This window comes from Amborella trichopoda, chromosome 6 (genome assembly GCF_054954075.1).
Source record: "Amborella trichopoda isolate Santa Cruz 75 chromosome 6, AtrichopodaSantaCruz75HAP2 v2.0, whole genome shotgun sequence".
Classification (NCBI taxonomy): domain Eukaryota; kingdom Viridiplantae; phylum Streptophyta; class Magnoliopsida; order Amborellales; family Amborellaceae; genus Amborella; species Amborella trichopoda.
Genome location: NC_142341.1, coordinates 52,228,815 through 52,240,357, shown reverse-complemented (window position 1 = coordinate 52,240,357; position 11,543 = coordinate 52,228,815). Strand labels below are relative to the sequence as shown.

The 11,543-nt window shown below is 37.3% G+C and overlaps 1 protein-coding gene across 1 annotated transcript; it reads left to right on the top strand.

The window, feature by feature from the left end:
• The first annotated feature begins 1,961 nt into the window (after positions 1-1,961).
• LOC18448615 (endoglucanase 12) lies at positions 1,962-11,125 on the top strand. Its single transcript, XM_006858676.4, has 5 exons — positions 1,962-3,260; positions 6,724-7,031; positions 8,076-8,673; positions 9,804-9,976; positions 10,205-11,125. Exons 1-5 carry the CDS (start codon positions 2,879-2,881, stop codon positions 10,601-10,603), a joined length of 1,860 nt encoding a protein of 619 aa, XP_006858738.2. The 5' UTR covers positions 1,962-2,878; the 3' UTR covers positions 10,604-11,125.
• Positions 11,126-11,543: the final 418 nt, after the last annotated feature.

Sequence of the window (11,543 nt, the reverse complement as noted above, 5' to 3'; positions counted from 1 at the left end):
TTTAGGTTCAACGTGTTGCTGACTCCAAATACTTAAAAAAAAATTCTGATGATGATGATTCAAGTTTAACATACTTATTCTTAAAATTACAGCTCAAAAAGAGAGCAAAAAGTATTAAAAATAAAATGTACCCAAATTCATTGGTTACTATATATGCCGACATTGAATATAAGCCATGCAGGCAATACACAATTATGTAGGTTAAGCATATATGTCTACATGTGTGTGTATATGGAGAAAGACAATGTGAGCCAAGACCGATAATGCAAGCCCGATAGTTGAAAATGTATCCAGCCCACAACTACTCACTATTTGATTATTAATTTTTTTTTATAAAATCAAGGGATCTCAAAATACTGGGCGCATGTGCTCCTGACCCAGACACACACAAAAATAATACACAAAAATAAATCAAATAATACCCATGCCTTTGTTAATGGACATTGCAAATATGATTTGGTCCTAAAACAAAACAAAAATAAGTAAAATATTAAAAAATATATATATAAAAAGACTATTTACTTTTAGTATAAAAAAGTCACAATCATTTTTTTTTTTTTTTTTTTTGACAAAATTCAGAAATTTTATTCAAAGATGGGGGCGGATTACATTAGAGAGTTAACATCAACAGAAATAGTTAAAGAGCTCAAGGACACTCCCTTCTTAACCACAAGATCAACCACTTCATTGGCATCCCCTTAAACGTGCGCAAAAGTTATCGACAAGGAATCCATCATATCTAAAATTTGTAGCCAAATCAATTTAAGGTGCCAAGGAATTTGATGCTTCTTACACCACTTAATGACATTCAGCGAGTACCTTTTAGCTATACACCCCGATCTAAAATTCCTATCAACCAGAATCTTTAGGCCATGGAATAGAGCTAGAAGTTTGGCGTGGTTTATCGAAGTTACCTTATAAGGACCAGCATGAGCAAAGATTACACTATCGTGTCAGTCCCATAAAACCCCATGAAAATCATCTCGACCCGGGTTACCCAAAGAGCTTCAATCAAAATTCAGCTTAAAATATCCGGTCCGGTTGTATCCACTTTGAACAAGGTCTATTTTTAGCAATACTTAATTTAAGGAGATCTAAAAAGGTCACAATCACTATTATCCTTCATATTTTGAATCGGGTGGTTGTAAGTATCATTAGACCCAATGTTCAAAGAAATTTTTTGTCACACGGTCTTACATCCATTTTGATAAATTAAAAGAAAAGTATAGAATGAAACCATATACCTTTGTTACAAGGTGGTTCCAATTAATCTTGACCATTGGACATGAAATTGGGTGACAACATTTATTCCATTGATCAAGCTCAAACTTCAAATTTTGGTTTTTCGAATTTTGTGACATACCTAAACTATTAAATTTTACATTGGATGGTTGTACGTAAATGTGACTACCTAGTGTGAAAGATAAATGGTCTCATTATATACAATCCCTAAATTAAAATGTGTTTTTTATATATAAATATATTTTTTATTTCTCTTGAAAGAACTTACAGCATGGTTTAATATGAAGGAAAAAATTTATATAGAGTTGAGGCTCTCAACAATCAAGTTAGAGCCTACTTCAAAAATTTAGTTAAAAGATGTTGTTTTGATGTCCAAATATCCTCAAATTGATCATCTCGACATCAAATGCATGTACATGAAAAAAAAAATGGATTTCAAGTTCTGAAAATAGTATATTTTACAATGTATATTTGGATGATCAATTTTCAAGTTTTTATAGATTTGTCGATCTACACTATTTTTGAAACATTAAACTCTATGGATAAAAATAAAAATACATTTTAAAGCTAACACAATGATTTCCAGTATTAAAAAAGTGTTTCTCGACAAGATTTAAAAAGTAAGGTCTAATTTGATTGTTTAGAGCCTAGGCTCTATCCGAACCGCACCCTAATATGAAAGTGCGGTATTTAATATAGTAGACTTTTCGTGGTGAAGCGGCTAACTTGGTTAGCCAGCTGGGTTTACACATCGAAATACAAAACAAACCTCTCTCTCTCTCTCTCTCTAGAAATTGAAAACAAAGCAAACCCTCTCTCTAGAAATGGTAAACAAGACATACTCCTCTCTCTCTCTAGAAATTGAAAACAAAACAAACCTCTCTCTCTCTAGAAATGGAAACCAAGACAGACCTCTCTGGCTCTCATCTCAGTCAACCCTGCCCCACAAGAAGACTTCCCAGCCAGATTCGAAATTCTTAGAGAGAGATAAGAGAAAGTGAACCAGTAGCAAATGAGCAGAGAAGAAGGAGGAGGTTTTCCAATACCAACCAAGAAGTTAGAGAAAGAAGACAGAGAGGATGAGAGAGAAAATAAAGAAAGAGGATGAGAGAGAAAATAAAGAGAGAGAGGATATGAGAGAAAATAGAGAGAGAGAGAGAGAGAGAGAGGGGAATGAGAAGTATATCTGACATGGTGGGGTTTGAGCTTCTCTGACGTCCCTGAGAAAGTTGCCATTTGAGGAGGATACAATGAATGTGAATTGAGTGCCACGCTCCTTAGAGAACCCAATATCCCATTTCGGGATAGCGATTTCACACAATCAAATCTCATATATTCTCTCTCTAGACTCTAGAGAGAGAGAGAGAGAACCCATTTCCCATTTTCGGTAGAGGTTTCTCAGGACCCGTGTCCTCTCCCTAAACGAGAGAGAAGAGAGGAGTTGCAGAAAATCCATCATTCTATAGAGGAGGGAGGGCTGAGAATTCATCCTTTTAGAGAGAGAGACGGGGGTTGAGCCCTCACCCCCTTCTCTCATACACAATTCCCTCTAAAAATCTAGAGAGAGAGAGAGTATTCCAGAGCACGAGAGTTTGGGAGCACCCACGGCCCGAGAGAGAATTGTAGAGAGAGAAAGATGCATGGAGGCAACCACTGGGGTGGCTCCTTCGAGATCCATGGCGACTCTGCCACGGATGACGAAAGGAGCCGGAACATGGACATAGACCGAGCGGCTCTCTCCCATCACAGTCATAGCCAGAACCTCGACGAGACCCAGCAGAGCTGGCTGCTCGGGCCGAGCGAGCCCAAGAAGAACAAGTACATCGACCTCGGCTGCGTCGTCTGCAGCCGGAAGGCCTTCCGGTACAGCGTATGGACGGTGGTGATCGCGCTCGTCGTGATCGTGCTTCCGATCGTGATCGTCAAATCTTTGCCCAAGCACCATCCCAAGCCCCCCAAGCCTGATAATTACACACTTGCTCTCCACAAGGCCCTCATGTTCTTCAATGCTCAAAAATGTAAGATCACAAATTTTCTTGTTAATATTTATTTTCATAAATTTTTCAAAAAAAAATATTTATTTTCATAAATTATCCTATGAAATTTATCAAAATACCTGTAAGAGATGAATTATTTTACGCATTAGGCATTTCCGAGAGATGAATTATTTTACGCGTTAGACATTTGCAACCATTCTAAATGATCATCAGTATTTTTATGAATATTCTAAAATTGAATCAAATAATACGAGTAAAATGCTAAATTAATAATCTTTGATTAGTATTTTGATAAATTATCCTTTATTTATTTGCTTTAATTTTTTGTCATAAGTGATGATCTTCATCACTCCAACCAAACATTGAAGCTCACAAAACTCCTTATTGATTTATTGGCACAATTAGTTGACCCCAAGTAATGTTCTTCAATTCTCAAACAATGTTAGCTCACAAAATTCATTCATTTGTTTATTTTTGCACAAATTTTTATCATATTAGCGTTCTTCGACTCCCAAAAATGTAAGCTCACAAAGTTCCTCACATGTTTTTTTATTTATTTGCAAATTTTTATCATAATAATGTTCTTCAACACCCAAAAATGTAAGCTCACAAATATTCCATATATTTTTTATTTATTTATGTTTTTCTGCGCACTTTTTTATCATATGTAATGTTCTTCAATGCCCAAAAAATGTAAGCTCATAATACTCCTTATTCATTTATTTATTTATCGCAATTTTTTATATCATAAGTAATGTTCTTCAACACCCAAAAATATAAGCTCACAATTTTTATTTTTTATATGGATTTTTATCATATGTCTCCTTTGGAATTTTTTCTTGGGGGAAATTCACGTATAAATATATATTTTTTTTCAATAGTTTTTATTTTTATTTTTATTTTTATTGTTATGCTTACTTTTTGTGATTATAAGTACTCCATACTCTAGGATTAATACTGTAGGCTTAATCCTACGAAGGACTTACCCAGGAGCCTGGATGACTTTCCCTTACAAAATTTTGGTACTTTCACTAGACACTCGGATTTGACAATCCAAAATTACTTTTTAAAAAAATTATAGGATTGGCACTAGTTCTATAAATTGAAGGACATGTTTTCTTGAGTCCATGTATAAATGGGTGGACTCTTAAAAATCTATTTTTATAGTGGATTTTGGCACTCAATTTTTAAGGACATGTGATCTCTATCATGGAGAACATGATTATAAAAAATATATATAAATTTTAAAAAATAAAAATAATGATTTTATGAAGAAAACATTTGGACCACTAATTTCAATTGTTTTTAGATGGACCACCTATTTGCATCAATCTTTAAGATAGATGCTTTATAACTTGGGACCGCAAATTGTAGAAATGCGGTCTAGCCCCGCATGAAATAATTTTCCTAAATTTAATCCATATCTATTAGGGAGTAGTTCTTTTTTCATTAGGTTTTATCATCCTTTTTCAAAAACCGCTCAATATTTAATCTTTTTCATTCTTTAACACCCCAAAATCTGAGCACAATATTAATCTTCTTCATTCTTTGCTTCCCTCTCCCTTGTCAATGTCTTTTGTAATTCTAGTTTGTGAAATGATTTTTTTAGTGGAAATTGTGATTTCAAAATTTCATGCAGTATGTTATATATTTAGATCTACTTTATTTTTTCATGACTAATTGCCCAAAAACGTTTATCAATTATTTCAAATAGGGAAAAATATACAATGAGACCACTATAAGTTTGGTACAAGGTGGTCACAATTAATCTTGACCATTAAATATGAAATTAGGTAGCTGCATTTATTTCATTGATCAAGTTCAAAGTTCAAAAAAAAAAATTCTCGACCTTTATGACACATCCAAGCTATTAAATTACATATCGGATAGTTACAGGTAATTGTGACCTCCTTGTATCAAAGGTAAATAGTCTCATTGTATACAATCTCATATGTTAAACATACCTCAATGAAGGCATTGTAGAGGTATTTAAAATATTAACCCCATATATTAAAACCCTTTAATGTCACAGTTACCCTTGCTTATGAAATATAAATTGGTGAACAGGAACCATTGTTGTAAGATTTATGTAGGAGCCTTCTTTGGTTTGGTGAGAAAAATGAAACAATTCGGTGCTTTGGCCGATTCGAGGGAAGTCTTTGAATATTGTTTTTAGTTTAATATGAATAAATTGGATATTTATTAATAAAAATATATAAAAAATAATGAAAAATTAAAAATAAAAATTTCAAACAAAAATTAATATTTTTATATAGATCTTTTTTGCTTAGGCCAAAGAGGCCGAAGCTTAGGCCGAATTGGCCCAAAAAATACTCAAATTTAATTGAAGTGGCATGAATCTGACCAAAACGACAACATCAGGTTTCGTTTTGCTTCGATCTAAGCTTAAAATCTGAAGGTTTGAGCGAATTTGACATTACTGCCGATAACGTAACTGATTGGTGCTTGAAGTTGAAAAACATTTTTCCCACAGCACAAATGGCACTAAATATCCAATGCTCGGGTGAATGCGATCATTGCCTACTAAAACAAAATCCCTAGTTTCACGTAGGAGTAATGATCCTGTTGGACTTTTTTTTATCCATGTGTGTAAGACCCCAAAAGATCATCATTAAAGTTAATATGAATCTCTAAAAAAAGTATCCTATAAATGTGAAATTTGATTTTTTTTATAGATTCATATCAAATTTAATGGTGACTTTTTGCGATCCTACACAGTGGGAAAGGGTCCTATAGACCTATTCCTCTTTCGCGTGGAGTTGATTTTTAAAAAAAAAGCCTTTTATCTTTTCACTTTATTGAAAAACAACAAGGAAAATAAAGCCAAAGAGTTGACTTGGACTTGGCGTGCACATTATCTAAATACCCGAAATACCCTCAAACAAAAAGAATGTCCATGGTTTAGGAGCATGGAGTACTATTGGTATTTTGTACTATAATTACACCCTACAATGGAGAGTACCAAAACTACCCTCATGGTCCATTCAACACTTCACGATGACAAAAATGTACCATAATCACCCACCCTCGTCTTAATCACCAAAATTACCTTATACCACTCACTAGGTGATGTTACCGAGGTCTTGCCTCGTCTATAATCACACAATTGTTAAACTCAAGAGCGATGTTATTGAAATGGTGAGGGGTTTTATCTAGTTAAAATCGATCAAACTATTGGTCAATGTGGTTAGATCAAGTTTTAAAAAAGAAAAAAAAAATAGATATACTAAAAATATATATAAATTTTTTTTTCAAATTTTATTTAGCTAGTCAAACTGAGGTGCAACCAATCAAAATCAAATTTGATTGATTTTTTTATTAAATCCAATTTGTATCTTGGATCAGAATGACCAAGACATGAGTTGGTGATCCAACTAGTCGGACCACCAATTTGGTTTGGTCTTGATTAATACAAGGCATTGGTAATTTAGACAATCCCAAGTAAAATTTCTTGAAATTGCAGCGGGGCGCCTACCAAGGAGCAACGGTGTACCATGGCGCCACGACTCCGGACTACAGGATGGATCAGATGCGAAAGACGTGAAGGGTGGTCTGGTCGGAGGCTACTATGATGCCGGAGATAACATAAAGTTTGGTTTCCCAATGGCCTTCTCGATGAGCATGCTCGGGTGGACCGTGGTCGAATATGCTCACAAGTACAAGGCGATTGGGGAGTACGATCATGTGCGTGAGCTCATTCGGTGGGGCACAGACTACATACTCCAGACCTTCAACTCATCCTCCAATAACATCAACCACATCTATAGTCAGGTGTGTTAAAGCACTGTTTGCTAGGTTACAAAATTATGTTTTATTTTTTTGGAAAAAAATGCTGGGCTTTCTTTGAAATTATGTGGTTGCTTCTCCCATCACGTCATGCAATGATAACGAGGGGATTTTGTACCAAGCATCAACTAATATAAATGGGATTTTAGCGTTGGAAACATATAATATGGTACAATGTACGATTTTGAAATAAGGTTACAATCACTCTTAATTGTCAATATGAGAGTCGATGAAGTATTCACTCTTAATTGTCAATATGAGAGTAGATGAAGTATTTTCTTTGTCCCATCACGTCATGACATGATAATGAGGGGATTTTGTACCAATCATCAACTAATATAAATGGGATTGTAGCATTCGAAACATATAATATGGGACAATATACCATGAAACTTTGGAATAAGCTTACAATCACTTTTAGTTATTAATGCCATATTATTTGAGGTTTTTTTTTTGTATAGAATTTAGAAAAAAATTTCGGATCTTAAATGAGGGAACAACATATGTCTTTAGCCGTTCAATTTTACATTTGACAGCTAAAAGTGATTTTAACCTTCTGATGAGAATCTTGTATATTTTCCCCATATAATTACCGTTATCTTTCTTTTCTATCAGCAAGGGAGGTGTTAGAAATTCCATGTATCATGATAAATTTTATGGGAAAAATGTGTGAAAATAATGGGTTTATCTCCAAAGCAGCAGTCTTTCCATCTCTCTCTTTCTGGCAAGATTACATGAGAATGGAACTTGAGACGTAGTCTTTCCATCTCTCTCTTTCTGACAAGATTACATAAGAATGGAACTTGAGACGTAGTGCTATAAAAATCCAGCTGCTGTTGTCTTGAACCAAGTCCTACTCTTTTTTTCTCTCATAGAACACGCACTTTCAAATTTTCAATTCTCTCATTCTTTTTCACACACACACACAAAAAAAACACTTTGAGAAACTCAAATCCCCCCGCTCTGTCTCACACACACATACACACAAAAACTCTCTACACTCTATTACGCTGACGACTACCTTGACAGGTTGGCAGTGCACGCAATGGCTCCACCACGCCGGACGACCACTACTGCTGGGAGCGCCCCGAGGACATGGATTACCCTCGCCGCAGCCTCGCTTCCAGCTCTGCTCCGGACCTTGGCGCTGAGATGGCTGCGGCCCTTTCTGCTGCCTCCATTGTCTTCCGTGATGACCCCGTATACTCTAAGCGCCTCTCTCATGCCGCCGAGACTGTCTTCAAGTTCGCACGGGACCAAGGGCATCGAAACCGATATAGCGCCGGGAACCCCGACATAGAGCCCTTCTACAACTCGACCGATTACTTTGATGAACACATGTGGGGTGCAGCTTGGCTTTACTACGCGACCGGTAACTCATCGTATTTGGCACTCGCGACGAACCCAGGAATCGCGAGGAATGCACACAACGCCGATGGGGGGCCTGACAAGGGTGTCCTGAGCTGGGATAACAAGATTCCCGCGGCGCAGCTGCTTCTGTTGAGGCTGAGGATGTTCTTGAATCCGGGGTACCCATATGAGGAGATGCTGAAGAGCTACAGTAACATCACTGGCTTGTACATGTGCTCTTACCTTAAAAGGTTCAATGTCTTCAACTTCACACAAGGTGGGTGGCCTCTTTCACTGTTTAGAGATGCAAAGGAGTCGGGTTTAGGGTGGGTTGGGTCGACCCAACGTTGTTACCACACCCATTGTCACCGGACCAAGTGTATGTGGAGCTATACTAGTCTAGAGCTCCACTAGTCAAGATCTGCCTACTTGGGATGGAGTTTAGTAGACCTGAATTAGATTTGGTCTTTCGGAAAAATCATCATAGCTTTTTTTCAATTAATTTGACTTAACTATGCTTTGGATAAATGTGGTGTTATTAAAATCAGATGCATCCGACCAAAATTTGATCCTTCAAGGGAGTGCACAACTGGGTCCCAAAACACATAAAGGCCCCTATAGATGAATCACTTGACCCGACCCACTTAGATTCAGGATCTGGAACCAAACCATCAGATCATTTTGGAATCAGCCCCTTCGGACATGACCCAAATTGATTGTCCCATCTTTGTTCCTTTCAATGTCTATTAGGGGGGAAATAAGAAATATTGGTAAAAGATATGGCATCTAACCATAATTGTTTAGAACATTTGTTGCACCTAGTACAGCTACTATAGGATTTTGAAGTGGAAAATAAAATTTATAGATATCAAATAATAATGATAAGATAAATTTTTGGTAAAATTTTACGCTGGTTGCCTACATAACACAACCCAACCGCTTTACCCGGGCATGCGACGGATTAATATAAAACAATATTCATGCTTAAAATGTGCCGTTTTCTCAAAAGATAAATACTATGCTTAGTTCTCCTGTTATAGGACATGGTAGCTTACAAATATTCATATCCCTGACTAGCAAAGACAAGATTAAAAGCACGTAGATAACAGGTGCCCATGACCTTCACAAAGAAAAGGAAGATCTTAGGTGTGTAGTAGCTAACATATTTTAATGTCCTTTATTAACCACTCTATTATGCATCCTTCAAAATGATAGAAAATGACACTAGTTAATGCTTGGCATGAAAGGAAAATGGGAGTCTAGATATCAAGCTAGGTTATGTTCATGATTTTCTTGGCTCAATGCGAGGAGATAGCCTAATCTCTTGATATAGTGTGTGAAAATTTTTATTTATTTTATTTTTTATTTTAAAACGTTTTTAACTGTAGATGGGTGTGGATCTTGCAGGTGGTTTGATCCAACTCAATCATGGCCGGCCGCAAACCTTACAATATGCGGCAAATGCGGCTTTCTTAGCAAACCTCTATGCAGACTACATGAATGCAACCGGCGTCCCAGGGTGGTTTTGCGGGCCATATTATTTCTCTGCGATTGTTCTTCGACAATTTGCCCAATCTCAGGTAAATTCAACTTTCTCCCAATTCATATTCAGGTTTCAGAGCCAAGCCACAAATTGTCTTAGCCCAAAAAGATGTATGATAAATATTAAAGAATAATATAGGGTTCAAGATAACATTGCATTGGAAGTACATGAAGAAAGGATTGAAATTTTGGAATAGCATGCCAACATATTCTCTTTGTTAAGCACAACTAATCCTTTTCTCTTCCTCTTTTTACTTCTATTGTAGATTAATTATATTTTAGGGGACAACCCGAGGAAGATGAGCTATGTAGTAGGCTATGGCTCGAACTACCCGAAGCACGTGCACCATCGGGGGGCCTCCATCCCAAACAACCAGAAAACCACATGCACTGGAGGTTGGAAATGGAGAGATTCAAACAACCCGAACCCAAACACTATCACAGGGGCCATGGTTGGAGGGCCTGATCGATTTGATCAGTTTAGAGATGTACGCTCTAATTACAACTACACAGAGCCAACTCTAGCTGGAAACGCTGGCCTTGTGGCAGCTCTCATCTCGCTTACAGGTAGTGGAGGAGGAGGCATCGACACCAACAAAATTTTCTCAGGGATTCCTCCATTGTTTCCTGTGTCTCCTCCTCCACCTCCTCCTTGGAAGCCATGAGATGCTTCTTTGGGGGGATTGTCAAGTAATTTGTCGCAAAATTCCACATTGCTGCGAAGACGGGTACATCCTTTGTCTGTGACTGTGATTGTCCCTTGATCTCCTATGATACTGTAGAGATGCTATATTGGAGTGTCTATAGGTGCCCTGCTTTTCCCTAGTTACATAAGATGGATGAATTTAACAACCCTTCCAGCACCTCCTGTGATGTTTTGGTGGTGGGGGAGGGCGGAACAAATGCCTCATGTTTTCCCCTTTACATAAGGTAGCTGAATTTGGTGAGTCCACAACTGTCCTTCTACCCCCTTTCTTGCTGTTCCAGGGAGCTTTAAGGTGCTGAACTGTTTAAGGAATCCCCTCTGCTCCATTATGTATTTTTACTTTGGGAAGCTGGTGTTGGAGTGCCTACAAATGGCTCCTCTTCCCCTGGTTACATAGAAGTCTAGATTGTAATTGTTACCAGTAGTTAATGTATTTAGGATTTTGTTAGAAATTGAACTTATAATTGCTTTTTGAGTGAAATATGATTGTTTTTACCTTGTGAGGTTCACTCCAATATTACAAGACGTGTGCAGGTACCATCACCTGTTGGTGCACTTGTGCATGTATGCACCGGCGGGTGTCAGAGGGAGAGAGAGAGAGAGAGAGAGAGAGAGAGAGAGAGGAGCTATTCTGTCATTGACTCTTTAACGCTACTCCTGATCCTTGTAACAATGGTGGCCTTCATGTATTAGCATGTAGTGGTTGTGCTAAAGAGCAAACAGAGCAAACATGAATACTGTGAGAGAGGGAGAGACCTCAGCCATCCTAGAGAGTCGCCCCACCTCAGCCATCATATCTAATTCCTAATTCCAAGTGTGACATGGAACCTTACTACCCTGCTTGTCAAACAAATCACATAACAATCATCTACCCTATCATTGACTAAGCTCGAGCGCCC